Below are 22,779 nucleotides of genomic sequence, written 5' to 3' on the forward strand. Positions count from 1 at the left end.
CATTATGTGGGGATCTCAGTAAACTTTCGAAGATCCAGACGTCTAGAGAATGAGCCATGATTGAATTTATAGACAACATACAATCTCCGCAATCTACCTAACTCTATGTTATGGAGGGTAGTTCTGTTTGTTTGTTCTTTATTTTATTTGGTCTCTGTAGTTTCTCCTCTCTTTAGTCATAAAGCACACATGTTTACACATAATACAAACTTATAGAGAAAAAATAGATAAATGCGTATTTACAGAATGGAAAGCTGAGGCTGTCTATTTTCTTCCACAACAAGAGTTTAACAAACACAATGGTAAGTAAACGTCTGCTTCTAGTAAACTTTCTTCCCTTTATGTTCTGTTCGCCAGTATTTCGTGGGAATAATGGTTGCCGGAGAACCTCCGTGTTACCTCTAATTTCTCTGATTTTCTCGTTGAGATCGATTCGCAACACGTTTTTTCAGAGAAAGTGATGTGTTTCCCGACTCTCCTGGGAAGGTATCTCCCCAATATTTCAACAATAAACCTCACCGTGATGCACAACACTTCTCTTATATGGTCTGGCACTGGAATGTTTTGAACATTTTGGTAACGCTTTCACGCCAGTTAAACGATATCATGAAGGGATGATGTGCTCCTCTTCGTCACGTCTTCTTAGCATTTTGTATTAATACAACACAGACACCCTATACACAAGAAAAGTTTGAAGTTTGGAAGCTTTTTCCTTAAAATTCTCCTTAAGAATCTCAATCTGACGTCTGCTTCCCGCATAGTTTCTTTTAAGCTGTCATTCTACTTTGGGCCACTCCGGACGATTACTTCTACCTATTATAAGGTACCGTTTCCTGCGATTTGTTACAAAACAGTAACATACTTATTAAAAGGTGGATCCAGTGTTTTTTGTGGTGAGCTAACTCATAAGGAGTAACTTCTGGTGCTCCGTTTATCACCGACTATTCTATCCACAGTAATAGTAAAAAACGCAAGTTTTGCCGACTGCTGTTGATGAAGTACAGATTTTCCATTGATTTTGTTTCCATCTATCGTCTGCTAATGGTACGTTTAAGAGCAAAACCAATTGATGACTGCTACCGAGATACTCAATATCTTGCGTACATCATCATACGCTCACATAATATAGTATTTAAGCCTTATGCAGCAAAATCCCAAGCGATTTCGTTGGACTATACAGGTTTTATCCTGCAAAGTCTTACGCCGGAAATCTCATGGTGCTCAGATCTGGTGATGAACGCCTACTCTGTCGTCGCGTGTGCCGTTTTGATCACATTTCACCATGCTGTTCTGGCTTCCTGCAAACAATCGTAGACAGCTCCGTGCACTCCTTCGCCGTCTTATCAACATATTCAGTCTCATATACCTCTCGTTGAACTCGACGCTCTAATATTGTAGTCCGAACAGCAGATCAGAAACACTCGTGCACAGAAGAACAAAACCCTTTCTGCTCCTATCTATCTTGCACCTGCCGTCCTTAAATCCATTTCGATGACAGGAATCCGACTTTGAATTGAGCTCCTCTATCATATTAAAGTGCTGAATCGCAATAATTCCAACTTAAAAAGACAGCTTAAGATTGTCTCTTAAAGCAAAGTGTATGGTCTTATCTTTGAAATGTTGTGCTACAGAACAATCCTAAAGACTAAAGTATGCAACCGACATTCACTGAGTAGGCACAGCATCGAATTCCTGAGAAAAAAAGAGTTTTACATCACAATCTGAGTAAAACAAGCTTCACTAGACTGGATACATCAGAAAGCGCCTAAGGATATTTAACTGGGTAATTGAATGGGTATTGGACACTTAATCTGTCACTTGTAGCTGACACCACTTACTTTAAGACACTTATAGCGCCATCGTTTTGTAAAATTCATGTAAATTAGTTTTGTTCTGTTAAGTTACCCCCGAGACAATAATATGCTGTTCAATTTCGAGGCACTCGTTCTCCTTCTACAGCGTTTTGAAACAGGAACTTGACGTCCTATAGGTTGACAACAAGTACAATTTCGTTATTTGAATTCTTCCTGGTGCAATTGTAGTGGCCATCAGTGTACTGGTGACACACAGAAACACAGCATACATCCAATCTGTCATCCAAGGTGGGCTGTGCCTTTATACTCACATACTCTCTCACAAATCCAAACAGTGTCTTGTGTTTGAACTGTTGACCACTTGTCACAAACGTGAGATTCATCTTCTAACTGATGACAATAACATAGCCACCTGCTCAGATTAAAATAGTGTGGTTAGAAGATGGATCTTAACTGAAGAGAAACAAAAAAAGGATAAACCACAAGTAAGCTGCGGCCAGTCTTTTGATAGTATACTGCCAGAACCCACATTGTCTAAAACACAACATTCTGCTTGGAATGTTCCTTGGCTGATACCCTAATTGGTATGAACAAAATGCCTTACTAATAAATTAATATGCAATTTCTCTTTATGTCCAACTCGAATCTGTTCGAATGTGTTTTCTTATACAGTTTTGATACATTTCTCTTTAACAAAGCCATTTTGAGTTTATTTATTTTGTAGCGTTATACCACCATACAAAGAATGCTGTAAATTAACAGGTAAACAGGTATGTAGCATAGTAATGTACTTTACTGTGTGGTGTACAGTAAACACCAGCAGATGCAGCTGATAAGCTTGACGAGTGGCTAGATGTCCTTTGTGATTCTCTCCTGAAGACTGCTTCGCAGCTGACCTCTGCTCACTTTGCCCGTAGGCACGCGAGGAATGGAATCCAGTACGAACACGCCCCCACGTAGCAGCTTCTCCTCGCTGCCACACGCTTGCTCTGAAATGAAAAACAAACCTGAGTCTTTACTTCACTGCGATGGATAATGCGGTTTAGCTTACTCTAGATAGATCCCAATGCTCTCGTACAAAAAGCGTCCCTTCTTGTGGCAGTGATGAAGACCTGTAATATGTTGAGCTAAATAAGCATAAGAGCAGATAGCAGTAGTGAAATCAGTACAACTAAAATTCTAATTAGTAACCCACCCTGAGTGTTTTTTCTTCGTTGGTCTGCTGATTGGTCGGATGCATGCCGTCATGAGTAACTCCCTTGTCCAAACCACATTACATCAGAGTAACACAGACACCCAGATTCTACAGTTACTTGTAGGATATTCTTCAATCTGTTTTCCTATACTGTTTTACCATATTTTTCAGCTTCAGGTACTATGGAAGAATTTCCTTGACATCTTAACATATTTCTTATTACGCGGGTTATCTAGAATGTAAGTTTCGCTTGTTCGTAGAATGAAAACCACTGTGAAAATCCGGTAAAGCTTTCCACAGGTGTTTTGGGCAGTGTCTCTAGTATGCCCATCGATCGTGTCGCGTCGCTCTTTTCAGTTTTGAATGAACAGTGAGCACGTAAAGATGCGTAGATAATAGCGTCTCCCGCCAAGTATGAAGGCATGCTTAGAGATTTCACTTGTGTCACGCAGCCCACATAACACAACTGTCGAGCAGTTGCTTCTTAATGCCAATTCTCGGCCGCAGACTGCAGGGGCAATGAAGACGCTCCTGCAGCGTATCCGATGAGAAGTGTTTGATCACCCACAATACAGTCCGTAATTGGCTGCCCTGAGTCTCATCTCTGCTCACAAGAACCGCTGGCTATGATGACAAAAGTTTTCCACAGACAACGAGCTGCAGACCATTGCAGATAACTGGCCGACAGCTCTGGCAGCTGCTTTCCATGACGAGGATACTGGAAAGTTATACAAGAGTACGACAAAACTCGAAGTTGTAGCGGCGACTAAGTAGACAAGTAGGTGTAGACAAGGAGGTGTACATAACTGTTGCAAACAAAACGTTTCGAGTTTTCACTGTGGCTTCCATTTGGCGACAGATCGGAACTTACTTTCTGGAGTGGCCGAGCGGCTCTAGGCATTACAGTCTGGAACCGCGCGACGCTACGGTCTCAGGTTTGAATCCTGCCTCGGGCATGGATGTGTGTGATGGTCTTAGGATAGTTAGGTTTAAGTAGTTCTACGTTCGAGGGGACTGACGACCTCGGAAGTTAAGTCCCATAGTCCTCAGAGCCATTTGAACCGATTTTTACTTTCTGGACAACCCTAGTAGGTTGTTCCTCCTTGTTAATGCTTTCCACATGATGCTTTCCTCACCGATTCTACGGATAATCCCCCATATCTTATTAACCTACTTAATTTTTAACATTAATACCACAATACTGCAAATAATTCGATTCTCTTCTTTCCCGGTTTTCTCACAGTTTGTGACTCACGTTCATAAAATACTGTGATCCGAAGGTACATTCTCAGAAATTTCTTCTTCAGTTTAAGGCTAACGTTTCATCAGTTTTTAGTAGTGTCGTTTTGATCAGGAATACCAGCTTTGGATGTGTACCATCCATCGTATGTTATTTTTCTTCTCAGTTGGCTGATAGCTTTAAGTTCGTCTATTTCGTAGTCTCCGTGTTTGATGTGAATTTTACCGCTAATCTGTTCCTCATTAGTGTCATCTTTCTGCCTTTGGCTTGCAACGAATAATGTATGTTCATTAGACTATTCGTACTGTTCAACAGATCCTGCAATTACTCCTTATTTTCCTGAGGACAGCAATGTCATCAGCGAAACATGTAGTTCATATCATTTCACTATGAGTTTAACTCCCACTCAAGGATCTTTCTTTTATTTCCTTCCTTACTTCTTCGATCTATATATGGATAGACAGGAACATCCCTGTCTTACACCCTTTTCAATCCGAGCACGTCTTGCATCTATTTTCTTGAGAACTTCAGCATTTCGCCCCACATTACGCTGTCGAACATTTTACGCTTTTTATAGTTCGACAACTGCTATGAAAGTATTTTAATTTAAGTCTTGCTTCCAACATCAAATGCACTATGAGGACTGCCCCTCTCGTGCTTTTATCGTTTCTAAAGTCAAACGCATCGCCTAAAAAATCCTCTATTATCTTCCCCTTCGTCTGCATATTATTTTTGTTAGCCACCGGGATACAATAACTGTTACCTGATTATACAGTAGTTTCCGCCCTTATTTGTCACTATTACCTCACTACTGTGTGGTGATATTTAGCCGAAAGCCTTATTCTGCACTTTCAGATTCACAGACATTAAAACTAAGTTAAACTTTCGTTTCGTTGTCACTCCTCCCAATGATTTTTCACACATGATTTCATATGTATATAATTTAACACTATACATTCTATCAGTTAATCACAATGGCGGCGTATGGTTCGTATTTTGGTTTCTATTTGCTAGAAATCAGAGCCAGCATCCTTCTATAATGAGTGAGGTGTTGAGCCAAGGAAGATTAGAATATGTTAGTACCATACACTGCGATTCTTTGGGAGTCAGATTTATCAAAATAATAATAATAATAATAATAATAATAATAATAGAAGAAAACAAAATTAAACAAAAATGTGGGACTGCTACGTGAAATGACTGAAGCATTATTACCTTATTAATAATATTTATTTATGTTACATTTGTTACCAAGCTCATTCTCTGTGTTATTTAGGTAATCCTTCATTTTACAGAATGTACTGCTTAAAACTAACATTTAAACTACGTTTTTAAATACTTTTCCTTCACTAATTTTTTAAACTCTCTGGATAATTTATTTCAGTTTTCGTTGTTGGGGTACAAAATACGGTTCTGAATTTTGTGTTTGTTCTTTCGTCGTAAATGTAAGTGCAGTCTAGATTTTGTTCCGTGGTTGTGGAGAACTGTTTGTGCAATGATTGTCAACGTTTTGTTTTTTTTCTTGAATTCGTCCTTGGCCTTGTTTTTACTGAAGATTTTTCTGATTTTTCTATATAATTAATCAGTCCTTCCCAGTGCCATTTTTGTTTCTGTGTTCTTACATTTGCCTCACAGCCATTTAAACTTGGCTTTCTTATATTTCTATTTGCATGGTGCGATACGAGGGCTATTCACAGAGTAAGGTCCATTAGGTTGCCAAATTGAAACGACAGTGAAAACCTGATAACGCTTAGCACAGATGTGTCGGGCAGGACCCCAGTATTTGTTTCCAGGGCGTCACGTCGCTCTTTCCAATCCTAAGCACACCGTGAGAACGTGAAGGTGAGTAGGGCAATCCCGTCTCCCGTCAAGTATGAATGCACGCTGCAACGTTTTACCTGATTTCATGTATGACACACATTTCCTTCTTCATTACAGCTCTCTGCCACACAGTGCAGAGGTAATGAGGACGCCACTGTAGCGTTTTCGATGGGAAGTGTTCGATCATACAACATACAGCCCAGAGTTAGCTCCCTCTCTCGTTCGTTTCTGCTCACATGAACCGCTGACTATGAAGGCAGATTTTGGCAGAGACAACGAACTGCAGACCATCGTAGAGAAGTGACGGACTGTTGGTACAACCCTACGATAAATGTCCAAGTAGGAGCGACGACTACATAGTAAAGTATCTGGAGGTGTAGCAAACTTTTGCAAATGAAACGTTTTAGATTTTCACAGTGGTTTCCATTTCGCGACCGATTGGATGTTACTTTCCGAATAGTTCTTTTTTTGTTAATTCCAACGTAAGGTGAAGTACGTAAGACACAATGAGTGCGCAGCCAAACATGCTGATATGTACCGTATATTTTCATAAATTTCTTCTGGATTGTACATCACGTTATGATATAAATGGATCAACCAGAGTGTAGTGCTACTACAAAAATGACCAAATTGTCTTTTCAACATTTTGCACTATCACATGGACCACAACGCAAAAGAACTCTATGGAAGCCTACTCTAGTCACAAGAACCTACGGACATGCAGGTGTCGCGTAGTTCCAGAAGCTGTTGGCCATAAAATATTTCCCTGTGCGAACAGTCAGCTGTACTGACTGTGAAGGCTTGAGTAATAGTGCGATGTAGAAGAGCAAAGAATTCATATTTTGATGCCGGCCGGTGTGGCCGAGCGGTTCTAGGCACTACAGTCTGGAACCGCGAGACCGCTACAGTCGCAGGTTTGAATCCTGCCTCGGGCAGGAATGTGTGTGATGTCCTTAGGTTAGTTAGCTTTAAGTAGTTCTAGAGGACTGATGACCTCCGAAGTTAAATCCCATAGCCATTTGAACCATATTTTGGTATAAACGTCCAGTAGTGGTTCATAAATCATGAAACTAACTCAAACAATCAGTATTGACTGACAACACCCATGTAGCATGGCAGACAGAGACGTTGATACAAAATCTGCGAGATGAGATATCTGAGAAAATAGGGGATTTTACAGGGCAGGGCCAACATCAACGTTTACAACGATTTGAGTATATGGAAGTCCCGTTTCGTGCTTCAGTTAGGCATATTAATTGACGAGCAGAAGGCTTTATGTGCGAGAATTGCCGAATATTTCGCTAACATGTATCACAGACCCTTAACACACATGAAATAAGTCCACTGGCTGCTAATTCGATGTCTTGTATGGCGGGCAGTTACTGTGATTGAAGGCATGGCTGTGTGCACTATATTTATTCAAACTTTCAAATACATATGACATCAATTCTTTAGTCTGTTCCTAATAGACTGTTAATTTTCTCCACGAATTTTTCTAATGTGTCCTAAAGTTTATAGTTTCTAAAGGAGTTTTTTTTGAGTAAAGATGTTACTTCGCGCATTACTTTTGTATATTTCTTCATACCACGTAGATCTTGGACGTACTTTATGTACGGAGACTGATCATCAAAGACAGAGAATGACTCTTTCCAGTAGCTTCCTTTATATTTTCCTATCTGTATTATAACTATTTGAAAAAAGTCGGCGTTTATGCATGAAGTCCATAGGCGGATGCACTCTCGTATCAGTAGGTTGGTAGTAGTGCTCTATTTCGTAGACGCTCTTCGTATTTCGCATAGCAAACAACGACGATGACGCGAGAGGTGCTGCGTCTCTTTGCTGATGGAGAGGATGCGTTTCTACTAGCAGTAATGAGTCATGGAAAAATCATTGTGCTCCTGAAGGTAAACGAGCCAGCACAGTACGAAAATCACCAGGTTCTGCAATACCAAACAAGGCGAAAGTTGTTCCGTATAGAAGGAAAATGGTTCAAATGGCTCTGAGCAGTATGCGACTTAACTTCTGAGGCCATCAGTCGCCTACAACTTAAAATTAATTAAACCAAACAAACCTAAGGGCATCAAACACATCCATGCCCGAGGCAGGATTCGAATCTGCGACCGTAACAGTCTCTGGGTTCCAAACTGTAGCGCCTAGAACCGCACGGCCACTCCGGCTGACATGCAAGGAAAGTGATGATGGTAACATATTTTTTACCTTCATGGAATGTTAGGCACTGTCTTGTGTACAGGACAACGGCTGCCACAAGAAGACAACTAGAGTAATAACCACTCGGCTGCTCTTTAACATAATTTATTTGACGGTTTTATAACCTTTAGTCTTAGACAAGGCATTTTCGGTCCCATCTATTTTTTATTTGAATGTCATGTTGGACCATATGAAACCGTAAGATGTGGCTTCAAGGTTACTAAACAGATCATTAAATAGATTATTTACAAGAACAGTCAAGCGGCTGTTATTGAAGATGTCACAGAATGATTTAACAGCATAGGTTCTTCCTCATACTACTATTACATTAGCATGCCACACTTCCGTATTATCTAAACTGTGGAAGCATATTGCAAGGGAATGACCAGAACTTCCTCGGACTGGATTGCGGCTTCATCATGAAAATGCACGACCTCATGTCGAAAATCATTTTATACTATTTTAGGCTCAGCACAACGTTAACTACCCACCGCAAGTGCCTTTCGGGGCGATCTTGCAGCCTATAAATATTTTATTTGCATCACAAAAAGCAAAATTTACGGGCGTTCTATTTGAGAACATTGCTTAAGAAGAGGTGGACGGTTCTCAAGGGCTTGACAGAGAACGGCCGGAACCTTGTGTTCGAGGGCTGGAAAAGATGTTATAAAAAAGTTCATTCAAGTAGGAGGGGCGAAGCTACGAAGGTCGTGTAAACACTGAAATTTAGTGATAAACATCTGTTAAGAACAAAGAACGATTAGAGCCTTTGTTGAACAACATTAATATTATTAAAAAATTGGAATAATGAATGAATAAACGAACGAACTTAATGCTAACAGAGACATTCGTTACAATTCGTAGCCGATGTAGCCTTTTTTCGTGCGCTGCTTGTCGGGGAGTGAACGCTACTACTTCTCCAGTTCCGTACAGGGGCATATTAACTTACTTTCTTCTGTTCATCTGATTTGAGTTACCTTCATACAAAGGTACTCTTATTCAGTAAAATTATCCAGGCTAGACATTATATTACTCAAATCGAGTACGCTCGTAGCTTTCTGTGTAGGATATCTGACGATCCACGACACGAGGCACTTCTCCACGTGGTCATCAACGACGGACCCGATGTTAGCCTTATCACGCTCAGCCTTGAGACTATGGGAAGATACTTAAACAATAATAATATGTAGACCTACACACCGGCATTTTCTTCAGTTAAATTTACCAGGAGCTGATTCCGTGGTCCATATATAAAACTATTCCATAAGCTGTCGTCAACTTCTTCCAGTAATATCTTCGGAAATAAAACGGCAACTGCATCTAGAACTTGAGGTGCCCGGAATTTATAGAACTGTGTTGAAGCCACGTGATGACGATTACGTGATTACTTCTAGATGGCGTCATCGTTCTCAATTAAAATGAACGCCATTCAACTGGCACAAGCTCTATATTTATATTTCATCTGACGCTGTCTTCTTTTCGGTTAAAATTATTTTGTTGTTTGCAAATTCCTGTTTCCCTTGTGTACATACTAGCATGGTAATGAATTGCCTTTGCGAAAATGATGGTCTCAGGTAACTCTGTTTAGTTATTCCCATCTCGGGGAACGTTCTGCGACGTCATATTTGTGATTATGTTCCAGGAAATAGTTCCTTACGTGTTCGTCTTGTAAGCGGGCTTTAAGACTTCTTTTTATTGTAACCCCCGGTACCTTCGAAGATGCCTCCCTCAGTCGGTGACTGTGTGGGTTTACTTATCGACCACAGCCACAGGGCTGAATGGAAGTGAAGCTCCAGAAACACTTGTGCCTTCCATATTGCGTTTTTCTGCCAGAACGTTTTGCTTGTCCCATTCCTGTTCTGAGATATCACTGAGTACTTTTCCTCTTTGTTAATGGTATTCCTTTTACCCGAAAACTCTGACAGAAAACTATCTATGCCTCCACAGTCCGGGGGTCTCTTTCATTTATTTGACACGATTAAATAAGTGTGGGGCAAGGTATAAGATTAAACTAATGTTATTTCCACTTTTAACCACCTACCGGGTGTACCAGGATTGTTGTGACAAACTTATAGCAGTTTTGGAGGGTGACCTGAGGAACACACTGAGGTTAGGAAACGTTGTCCAATGATGCTACAGGGCGTCGAAGTAATACACGCTGGCGCCTTCCACAAGGCTATCCGTTCGTCCGCAAATGTGACTTTGTATGGGGACGAACATCTCGCAATGTTATTCGTTATTCAGGGAACGGGACTAATTGCCACGATCACCAGTGGAGCTAGATGATGCGTATAAAGGCCTTGTCTCCTACATGAAATGCTCTGTTGCCTCGGTGGATGGCAGTTTCAGACAAAAATTTCCATCTGACGCTTATTTTTCTCGTGGAAACCTATAAAATCACAGTCGTTTTTCATTATACAGGATAAAAATAAACTTCGGATGGAAACCATGTGTAAAACTGTCATACACCAAGGTAACAGAGCGTGTCATACGAAGGAGACAATGCTTTCTACACGGGAGATAGCTCCACCTTCTAAACTGGCGAACGTGGCAATCTGTGGCGGTCACTATTAACAAATAACACAATGAGATGTTCCATCTACACAGTCCACCAGCATTTGCTGTCGAAGGGGTGGCCTTGTGGCAAGTTCCGGCGCCTATAACTTCGACACACTGAACCATCGTCAGATGACGTTACTGGACATGTGTTCCTATCCTCGATTTGTTCCTCAAGACACCCTCTGCAACCAATCGATGTCTGTCACAGCATTTCTGTGACACCCTGTGCAGTATTATTCTGCAGTATCGAGCGCATATTTATGTATGATCCAAAGGTATGGCCTCACCTTGGACCAGTTGCTTCAGTTCCTCTGGAGTTACGGTGGCGCCCTGGGCCAGCACGACGAAAGCGGCTGGGTGCTCCTGGTCTTCGTCATGCGGCAGGCCCAGCACCACCGCCTCCGTCACCTGCGGGTGTCCCTGCAGCCACGCCTCCAGCTCCGACGGCGACACCTGCCGGAGTGGTCACTCCTCTGTATATCACTGAAAACTGCGTACTCTATCTGATCCGGGCACTCCTACCTAATGCAGACTTTAGTGCTAAATCTCAATAGAGGCGAAGTCGCCAGGATAAACGGAGATGCAAAATACAATGTTGTCAGTAGAGAAGCCTCATTATAATTATTATTTTTATTATTGTTACAACTATTGCTACTATAAGTGGAAGCAGTAGCAGTACTACAACTACTGCCAGAATTAACCCTATTAGTTCATAGCCAGTATGATTTACTCCTGTTACCGTTATAGACACCCATACTGGTTGTCAAACGAAAATAGGTATTTATTAAGTAGTTCTGATACAAAGAAAAGTACTGTATGCGTGAAATGGTGGTCCGCTAATGAGATTATGTTAAATAAACAAATGACTGCAGAACGCGGTGGTCAAGAGAGCCCCGTGGTATCGAACATGAAGCAGTCGTTGCATGTCAGCTGAGCAACAAATTCATCACAGACATTTCAACTGTTCTAAAGCTGCCCAAATTGAGTGTTCGTGATGTGACAGAACTGTAATCGGGAATTAACAGCCACTGCATTACCAAGACCAGGCAAAGTTCGGGAACTGGTAGGAAGACACCACTGAGCATTGCGGAAGGCGGCTGTAAAAAACTCGTATTTAATCAGGGAAGAGAGTGCTACCGGAATTGAGGCAGCAGAATGGCTAAGCATACGGAGATTAATGAAATAGTGTACAATGGTCGACCAGCTTCTCGCAACAGCATACTTCTGTAGTTAAGCTTAAGATGGTGTTAATAGCGATGCCACTGGCCAGTGGATGACTGGAAACGAGCGAAATGGGGTGATGAATCAATCTACCTATATCTTGTTGTAATCCGATGGAATGGATTGGGTTTGTCGACGGCCTGGAGTCCGTAATGTCAGCGGTAAAGTAAAGATAAAATGGCGTTATGGGTGTCTTCTGTGTTAGTGTGAGATCCCCTTGTTGTGCTTAAGGAGACACTAAACGCCGAAGGATATGGACTAATTTAGGAGCACTGTGCAGTGCGTTTACTGGAGGAAAAGTTGGGGGTCGACTACTATTTGTATCAGCATGACAGCGCGTCATGTGATAAAGCAGCATCCGTGAAGCAACTGTTTATGGGCGGTAACATTTTTGAAATGGATTGGCATTAACATATTTACAATTTGAACCCAACGAAACACCTTTGGCACGAGCTAGAACATTGACTTCGCTTCATATCCCAGCGATCAAGTACACTACCTTCACGTTGACGAAGAATAATAGGAGTCTGAATACCTTTGATCCGATAATTTAATTTAAACAATGGCTGTGGCACACAAATCGTATCAGGTTCAGTCAGACTAGGACAGTTTCAGTATCGGAATAACACATAAAGTGGCTCGAGAGATTCAAATATTCCTGTGCAATGCAGGAGAGGACGACAAGCTGCTGACTAAAATATTAATGTATTCGGAAGCGTTAGCCACATGAAGATGGGCGTGATAGGTCGAAACCATTTATGGTATTGACAAAAATATTTTTAAAAAGTGTTTGCGATGGTTGCTTTCTTGGTCACAAAGTTGTGAAAATGTTCAAGTATAGGGTATTAGAATATGTTTTGGGCGAAAGTATGTCGAACTTACTTTTATTGAAATCAAAAGACCGGTTTATGAATGAGAATACCGTGTATCAGTATTATGGTAATAAAAGAGCGCCTCAAAGTGGACTGAAATCAAGGTGTCAGTCCAGAACGTGGAATTACAATTAAAACAGTACCATTAGCTGCTGACGGTCGTTGATATACATCAACGGGGACAGTTGAAAATGTGTGCCCTGACCGGGACTCGAACCAAGGATCTCCCGCTTACATGGCATACGCTCTATCCATCTCAGCTTCCAAGGGCACAGAGGATAGTGCGATTGCTGGGACATATCACTGGTATGCTCCCCGTGAGACCCACATTCTCAACTTATAGCCCATATACTACATTCATAGTGCCCCTGCCATTATACCCATTACTCGCAGCAGACAATTCCCCGAATCCCGTAAAGAGTTCAGTCAACTAGTGTGCATCCGCACTAAAGAAGGTAATCAGCCGGCTAGCCTTAGCGATATGGAGATGGCTTCTCTTCCTTCATATCGAATTTGGTATTGCTTTTACTCGTAGCAGTAGGTATCTTGTGAGTTGATTCAGGGTGTCGATCTTCCTGTGATGAATGTAGCTGCTCACCACGCTTTGAAGTTAAATATTGGTTACATTTATTAGTTACAATGTAATCGCAGTATAAAATTATATAAATTAATTGACGGGATTATGTGAACCTGCAGCTTAATGTAAATAAAGTACACTTCAATCGATTTACATTCACAAAAATTGTGTTTCTGGAACCAGTTATTCATTTACAGTTTCTCTTTTTAAGTGACACACCGGTGAGAAAAACGTATGGACGAAGGTAACTTTCGAATGTCGAATGATGAGCCATTGGCAAGTAACGTAGCTTGAAGAAACCTGAATCACTCATAGAAAGAACTGCTACAATACCGTACAGAAGGTCGCTGAAAGAAGTACACAACGGCGTGAACAGAAATGACTTATTTATTCAATGACAACAATCATACTGAATTCACCGCGATTTATGATGATCCCCTGGACGCTACAAAAGGTGGTACCTGACCCTTAGTAGTGTTTGTGATCACCACAGATGGCAGTGCATGCTCTGCGATGTATTACAACGCCTGTAATACGGTTGGTAAGGAGTTTTGGCGGTAGGGCGTTCCATTTCTCTACCAACACCGTTGACAAGTGTAGCATGGCCGTTCCTGCGTGTGGACGCGCTTCGGTACGACTCCGCAACGCAACACAGCTGCTGCATGGGAACTACGTTTACAGAACCGTCAGGCCACTCCCTTCGCCAAAATCCTCTCGTTCCTAGAGCTTATAACATCCCAGCTTGCTCACCAAATTATAACATTTCAGCTCCTCAACACCAAATTAAAACGTTGCATTAGGAGGTTTCTGCTTCGTGCAAAAGGTCTTGAGTTCATATTGACGACAACAAGTAATTCTTCATTACAGACGTTTATTTACAAACAGAACTGACAGACTTCACAGACTCAACAACTGACTCTCCGAGCTAACCGCACTGCATATCCGCACTGGCAACTGACAACTCCTAGGTGTATTAATATCTTTCCAAACAATGAGAGTCTTTGACAATGTTTTGTTTACAATACGATAGCAATTCACGACTTAAAACTAAATTAGACATTACAGAATTTTAGTACAGATTAAAGTAAGTAAAAGGATCAGTACATATAAATTCTTAGAAGCATAATTTCCAAATAGATTTTATAACATTTTTCTACCAGTTTCTGGATAACCTTCACCAGATTTGTACCGATGTTTCCAGAAATATCTTGACATTTGATTCTGGATACCTCTTGAGTGATTTAGAACAACTATTTGTATGTAAAATGATTTAAATCGTGTTTCAAAACGTAAATAAATCTTTTTAGCAATATTTCTTGATACAAATCGTCTTTCGAAATTAGGTTATGAATCAGTTTTCACAAGTTTTCGTATTTTCCGATCATAATATAGAATTTCTCCATAGAAAGTTCCAGAAGTGTGCATTAAACGTTCATTTACAGACTTTCTCTTTAGCTGGTGAGTTTTTAAAAGTATCTTGTCCATATTATACGAAATAATTTAGCTCAAAACTGATAATTTATACAATTAATCAGAGCTACAGCAAACAGTGAGTCTTTCTTTTACAAAATGAAATATAATTACAAAATTGAATGAAAATAGGTTACTAACACTAATATATATTTACATTAATTCTATTTTTGTTCTTTCTGTGCAATATGTCCTAATATTGACACAGTACAATATTTAAACATCACCAAAGTTTCCCTTTACATTTTGCATATCTGTATCGACATCCCCTAAAAGTGTACAGTATCGAATACTTCAATATGTCCCAATATGTCCTGTAATTTTACAAGCTCCTCCGTCAGGACAGTTCTACTCGGTCGCGCATTGTCATCAATAAAAGTAAAGTCAGAATGCGCCACTGAAAAGGACACAAGTGAGGAAGGATTACAGTGTCGCCGGTAAGTGCAGTGCCTTCAAGGATTTCAAACTGAGTATTCCCATGCAACATTATACCTCCCCACGACATATTACCAGGACTACCAACACGATCATGTTCTGGAACGCTCTGTGCGGACCCTCATATAGCGAGAGGTGGAAACACATAAAGTACCCAGGAACATTCTCGAACATGATAGTTCCGGGATAGGTCTTATGATGTCAGGAACCACAACGTTCCAGTAGCGTACTGACTTCCAACTCTTTGAACAGAGTGCGCTCACTCGTTAACGTTATTGTGGCACTATACTCCTTGCCTCACGTATTCCTTTTCCTGAGTGCGATCGACGCTGACTTCATCTTTATGGATAAGAGAACACTATTTCACCAAACTGCGCAGGTGGGGTAGCTCTTGGAACTGGAGCATTTCGGCGACTGCCCATTCCGCCGACTTAAATAGCATCACGAGTGAGGTGCGTTCGGGAGATATATTACAACAAGTCCATATGCAGCAATGATCATCCAGCAGCTGTCAGCCACGCCGTGTGAAGAATTATTGGCGGCGTTAGAATCTTTCGGTAGTCAGCTTCAAATGACGATTCTCTACATTTTTACAATAGTGTTCCTCGGAAAGAACGTCGCCTTCCCTCCAGGGATTCTCATTTGATTCCCGAAGCATCTCCGTAACACTTAAGTGACGTTCGAACCTATCGGTAACAGCTCTAGCAGCCAGCCTACGATCTACTTCGATGTCTTCCTTCAATAAGACCTGTAACGGGTCCCAAACACTCGTGCAGTGCTGAAGAATAGATCGCATCAGCGTGTTACATGCGATTTCCATTACAGGAAAACCATACCTCCCTAAAACTCTGGGGCGCCTTATCACGGTAGGTGCTGCTCCCCGCCCCCCCCCCCCCCCCACCACCCCCCGTCTGAGGTTCGAGTCCTCCCTCTGGCATCGATGTGTGTGTTGTTCACAGGTAACTTAGTTTAAGTTAGATTAAAGTAGTTTCTAGGCTTAGGGACCGATGACCTCAGCAGTTTGGTCTCATAAGAACTTACCACAAATATCCAATTTTCTAAGACTCTGCCACTGAACCGAAGTCGACCATTCGCCTTCCCTACCACAGTTCTTACATGATCGTTTCATTTCATTGCAGCGTTACGTCTACATATTTAAAGGGATTGAGAGTGTCAAGCAGAACACTATTATTACTGTACCCGAATATTATTGGTTTGTCTTTCCTACGCATCCGAATTAACTTACATTTTTTTCATTCATAGAGCTAGCTGCCAATTATCACATCAATTAGAAAATTTTTATAGACCATCTTGTACCTTCCTACAGCTACTCAGCTTTGGCACCTTATCGTAGACCAGAGCATCCTCAGCAAACAAAACTGCAAATTACTGCCCACTCTGTTCACGAAATCATGTATGTATACACAGAACAACAGCGGTCTTATCACACTTCTCTGGGGCACTCCTAACAGTACTCTTGTCTCCAATGAACACTCGCTGTCGACGATAACATACTGGGTTCTATTACTTAAAAAGTCTTCCAGCCACTCACATATCCGGGAACTTAGTCAATATGCTCGTACCTTTGTTAACAGCCTGCAATGAGGCACCGTGTAAAATGCTTTCCGGTAATCTAGAAATATGGAATCAGCATTTTTTCCTTCATCCATTGTATTCAGTATATCACGTGAGAAGAGGGCAAACGGAGTTTCGCATAAGCAGTGCTTTCAAAAACCATTAATGTTTTATGGACATAAGGTTCTCAGCTCAAGAAAGTTTGTTAAATTCGAAATGAGAATATGTTCAAGGATTCTGCAGCAAACTGAAATTAGGGAAGTTGGTTTGTAATTTTGCGGGTCCATTCTTTTACTCTTCTTTACCCTCTTTTCCTGTCGGTTGGAACTTCGTGCTGGCGAGAGAATAACCATAAATCCAAGCTAGGTGTGCGGCGAATGCCGTCCCATATTCCTTGTAAAATCATATTGTGATTCCATCAAGACCTGATAATTTATTTGCCATTTCTCTACGCCAGGGACGCTTATTGTCATGTCGTCCATACGAGAGTCTGTCTCATGCTCAAATGATGGTATGTTTGTACGATTGTCTCCCGTGAATGATTTCCTGTGCATGAAATTTAAAACTTGGGCTTTCATTTTGCTACCTTGAACTGCCACGCCAGGGTAGTCAAAAAGAGCCTCTCAGTGATTTTACATACGGCCATAATTTTCTAGGGTTCTTTGCCAGGTCTTTTGCTAATGTATGATGGTGATAGTTGTTGTATGCTTCGCGCATAGATCACTTCACAGACGCATGAAGCTCCATTAACCTTTGCTTGACCTCATTTGTGCGTTCACTTTTCAATAGTGAGTGCAACGACCTCTGCTTTCTGAGCATCTTTCGAATTTCATTATTGAACCACGATCTGTCTTTTCCGTTCAAGACAGTTTTAGAAAATGTGTTCGGCAGTATACCGCACGACCGTCTGTCTGCACTCAGCGCAATGAATCCATAGACATCCCAGTCTATACTTTATAGGTTCAAGTTGTCTCCAAGTATTATTGCATGATCTGGTTATTTAAGTGATACTGCCCGTAGATCATCTTTACATGACTCTAGAACTGTCACTACGGAATCTTTTGACCGCTAAAAACATCCAACAATGAACATAGTTTCACATATACCAGCTGTAACTTACCAGATTACTTCACTGTGACAATCAACTTCGACCTCAATAGAGACAATATCATTGTCAACTGCAATAAACACCCCCCTTCAACGGCCTCTAATATGGCTTTCCGATATACATTCCACGACTTGCTAAATGACTCAGAGCTTTCTACTTCGGGGTTCAACCAGCTCTCGGTCCCAACAATCATTTAAGCACGAGAACGTTCTTAGAATACCGTAAATTCGGAAATTTTATTACTAATACTTCGTGAGTTTACTGATAAAATTTTGACATTCGAAGTATCTTTACTCTCAACGTGGTCTGACTTCGCTTGATATGTATCGACTGGTGAGTGTTCATCAGTGCACCTCAACTGCGTATGACCTTAAATACCCTGAATACCTGCTTCCTTCGTGTAGTGCACCACTGACATATCAAGGGGAGTCATAGAAATCCCCATTAGAAATCCGCAACCAAGACTGCAACAGAGTCAACGAAACCGTTGATCATGACCTCCACTCGATTCCAAACCAAAGGACTCCAATCATCTCTGAGAAGAATGCTGCGAACTGCGAGCTCTGTTAGGACCCCGCGCGCAGCGTTCACCATCTCCGCCAGCCGCCTATATGAACTGACAATGGGCTCAGAAACTGTGCGAGAGGCGTCATTGATGCCGACATGAGCCGTAACTTCCAGACAACTGTACCCTGCTCGTTCGATAGACGCTGGTAAGGCCGCCTCCACATCTCGGATAATGCCCCCTGGCTAAATTGCAGAGCACACATTGGTTTTCTTTCCATACCTGAACGCTGTCTGCCTAAGAGGCTCCATAACGCCCTAACGTTGCAGATCCCGATAACAAGTTAACCCAGCCCCCAGTGTGCCTCCTCGAATCGTGCTAAAGGAGCGGCCACTTGCTAATTCACAGGGTGAATTGGCAAGGGCAGGTGATCCGTCAAACTGGCCCTACGCTTCGAGCGAGGCAAATGCGTGACCACCTGCTACTCATCCTACTTTGAGGCCGGATCCACTGTGTCGGCTACAATAGGAAGTTCCTCGGAAGCAGAACCTGTGGGATCAGCAAACGACACCAGACGTGTCCCGTGGACGTTCCAGATCCTCCGACACCACCACACCCTGAGGCAGCAGCCTGTAGGTGATTGATTGAAGCCAAAATCAAGTTCAGATGTTCGCTAACTGCAACCAGCTCCTCCTGCGTCCATACACATCCTTAACATCCTAGTGAGACTAACAAAAGAAATAAACTATAAAGGCAGACAGAGTTCTAGTTATGCAACTTGTTTCCTCCCTGATGTGTTACAGACAGATGCTGTGGAGCTTGATCTTCAGTAAGGAACTATTGCGCCACAGACTGAGTGAATTTACCCTTACAAAAACGCGAGATGGAACCTCTTAAACATAAGAAACATGCACGAAACTTAATAAATGTGCTACGAAGAAAACATAGATGATCAGCACTTAACTTACTGCTCCGTAGATATGAATCAGCTGAGAGTTGCTGCTGCAAAGAATAACCAAACTTCCTAAAAGCTTATCTTCTCAAAATTAATTTTCAATGCACAAACAAATATTTATGTTGAAAATGGTCTCTTATTATAAATTAAAACAGGGATATTTAGATTTATTTAACCTTGCACGCTACTGGTCGTTCGTAAGCAAGCGATGTTAATGCTTGGGTCACCAAAGGAGACGTTCATGTACTTAAACATCCACTAATAGTCCACTAAATTACTAACCTTCAGCATGCAGCTTCTGCTGGGACACAGGAGTTGATGGCGGGATCTCGCAGCGTTCTTACTCAAATATACTATATGTGGAAACCGAGTCATGATAGCGACAACCGAACCAAAAAAAGAATGTACATAAGGCCGTTACCAAGAGCAAATGAACTTTCCATTCATGTACTGATGAAAGAAAATCTTAGTAATTGGATTCTCAAGGCTAAAAAACAACGATCTACAAGGCACCCACCAGTTGTTGGATCAGGTGCCAAAATTAAAGTCCTATTCACAACGAAAACTATTCACAAATAAGATTCCAAACGCCTATTCTATGTCATTGTGCTTATTATAATACACGCCATCATTTTATAATGATTCTGGTGAGATACCTAAGGACCACGGGCTTGGCTGAAGCCGATTTGAAATTCCAGGATTTTACACGGAAATGACATATCATTATGCTTATTATATGACATGCAATTTTATGATCGTTCTACAATGGTATGCAAGAGCGAAGAGACCACATACTTGGCTGAGGGACACAATACTAAAGTTGTGGTTCAGGTGGAACACTAGATGAAATTATGAAAATTCACATGAAAGTTGTATATTATCATGCTTATTATAAAGTACAAAAATACGCCGAAGAGCCAAAAAAACTGGTACACATCTTAAATTTCGTGTAACTCCCCCGCGAGCACGCAGAAGTGCCGCAAGTCGAGATAGAATGGGCTTGACTAATGTCTGAAGTAGTACTGCAGGGAACTGACACTATGAATTCTACATGGCAGTCCATAAATCCGTAAGAGTACGAGAGGGTGGAGATCTCTTCCGAACATCATGTTGCAAGGCATCCCAGATACTTTCAATAATGATCATATATGGAGTGTTTGGTGGCCAGAGGAAGAATAATATTCCTGGAACCACTCTGTAAAAATTTAGAACGTGTGTGGCGTCGCATTGTCCTGCTGGAATTGCCCAGGTCGATCAGAATGCACAATGAACATGAATGTATGCTGGTGACCAAACAGAAGGCTTACGTACGTGTCACCTGTCAGAGTCGTACCAAGGCGTATCAGGTGTCCCATATCACTCCAACTGCACACGTCCCGCACCATTACAGAGCCTCTACCAGCTTGAACAATTGACTGCTGACATGCCGGGTCCATAAATTCTTGAGGTTTTCTCCACACCCATAAACGTCAATAATCTAGATACAACTTGAAACAACGCTCGTGCGACCAGGCAATACGTTTCCAGCCAACAGCAGTCCATTGTCGTTGTTGACGTGCCCAGGTGACGCGTAAAGCTTCGATTCGTGCAGTCATAAAGGGTCGCCAGAGGGCATTCGGCTCCGAAAGCCCATATCGATGTTTTTTTCGTTCAATGGTTCACACGCTGAGTCTTCTTGATGCCCCAGCACTGACGTCTGCAGCAATCTGTGTAAGGCTTGCACTTCTGCCACGTTTAACGATTCACTTCAGTAACCGTTGGTCCTGTTCTTGCAGGATCTTTTTCCGTCCGCAGCAATGTCTCAGATTTGATGTTTCACCAGACTCCTGAAACTCATGGTACACTCGGGGAATGGTCGTATGGGAAAATCGCTACTCCAAGACAACCTCGGAGATGATGTGTCCCATCACTCGTGCACTGACTATAACAGAACGTTCAAACTGACTTAAATCTTGATAACCTGCCATTGTAGCAGCAATAACCGACCTAACAACTGCGCCAGACGCATGTTGTCTGACAAAGATGTTGCAAACTGACTGCTGCGCCATTTTATGACATTTTACGTACATCTGTATTTGAATACTCGTGTCAATACCAGTTTCTTTGGTGCTTCAGTGTACAACAGGCCTGTACTTGGCAGCTCTGGTACCAGTGGAACTACAGAATGGCGTGGAGTTGCAGCATAGAGAGCGAACAGAGATTTCGATACACACAATAGGCTACACACGGAAGCAATTCGTGGTAGACAACAGAGTTCTGGGTGCTCCTCAGAAGGGAGCACATGTCACTTCATCACGCTTGGTGATAGAGGCAAGATTAAACTTCGGTTCTCAAAGCAGATCACTTGTCTTAGAGACTTCAGCTGATTTGTCGCAGCCTGTGGCACAATACGTTGCTCACCAGTTTCACAAGGCAGAGAAATGAGTGTCGTGAGAGATCACATTGTTGGCCTGCAGTGTGAGAGTATGTACGAGCACTTGTCAGACTGCTGGTAGGGCAAGGGATATTTCTGAATCTAATACTTTGGCGAGCATCTGCGGACGCATCAAGCGGAAATGTTAGTTGCATGCGAACTTTATCTTTCTCTTGGTGGACACTGGCAAACACTGAGTAATCAGCGTGGATTTAACTATTGATAATTCACCTGTAGGCTCCAGATTTATCCCATCCACTTGAATTATCCAGTCTTTGCCGAGGTATTCACGTGTTAGTTGTATAGTGACCCACGTTAACACTTAGTAGTTGTCTAATACTTCGCATTATCATTAATCGAACTGATCTAACAATAAATTTTTTTCATATACGTCAGAAAAGGATATTGCAGTAAATAAGGATAAATGTAGACAGCTGTTTCACTTTGTAATTAGAAGGAAACCCTGTTTGCTATACTGTGTGAGTTACAGCACCCATGTCTCATGTCTGCTAGGGCCATCACTGCCTCATTAATTATCTGTTGCACGGCACTTGTCTCATTAAATGCACATGAGTCCATAGGGAGCAATAGGACTATTACCGAGGTCAACCGATGCGGATCATTCTGATACCCACAGAAGTATGTCGAATGCCAAGCTATAACTTCATCTGTGTCAAGATGGGTGCCGAATGTCCTGATGGATATTAGGAGGACTTTAGAGATGAATCTGATATCACCATTAGTGATGGACGGAAGGTGTAACCAATAACTGCCTTTGATGGTCATGTGTTTTGCTGCTAATGTACTCTACAGA

The 22,779-nt window shown here is 41.8% G+C and overlaps 1 protein-coding gene across 1 annotated transcript in view; it reads right to left on the reverse strand.

Moving 5' to 3' along the window:
• Positions 1-2,589: 2,589 nt before the first annotated feature.
• Positions 2,590-22,779, reverse strand: part of LOC126278591 (uncharacterized) — a 91,891-nt gene continuing 71,701 nt past the window's right edge. The window contains exons 7-8 of the mRNA XM_049978803.1: positions 11,122-11,287; positions 2,590-2,803 (exon numbers count right to left, since the gene is read on the reverse strand). Of these exons, the coding sequence (XP_049834760.1) occupies positions 2,664-2,803; positions 11,122-11,287 (306 nt within the window). The 3' untranslated portion in view covers positions 2,590-2,663. The remainder of the gene's footprint in view (positions 2,804-11,121; positions 11,288-22,779) is intronic.

Source organism: Schistocerca gregaria, chromosome 6 (assembly GCF_023897955.1).
Source record: "Schistocerca gregaria isolate iqSchGreg1 chromosome 6, iqSchGreg1.2, whole genome shotgun sequence".
NCBI lineage: Eukaryota > Metazoa > Arthropoda > Insecta > Orthoptera > Acrididae > Schistocerca > Schistocerca gregaria.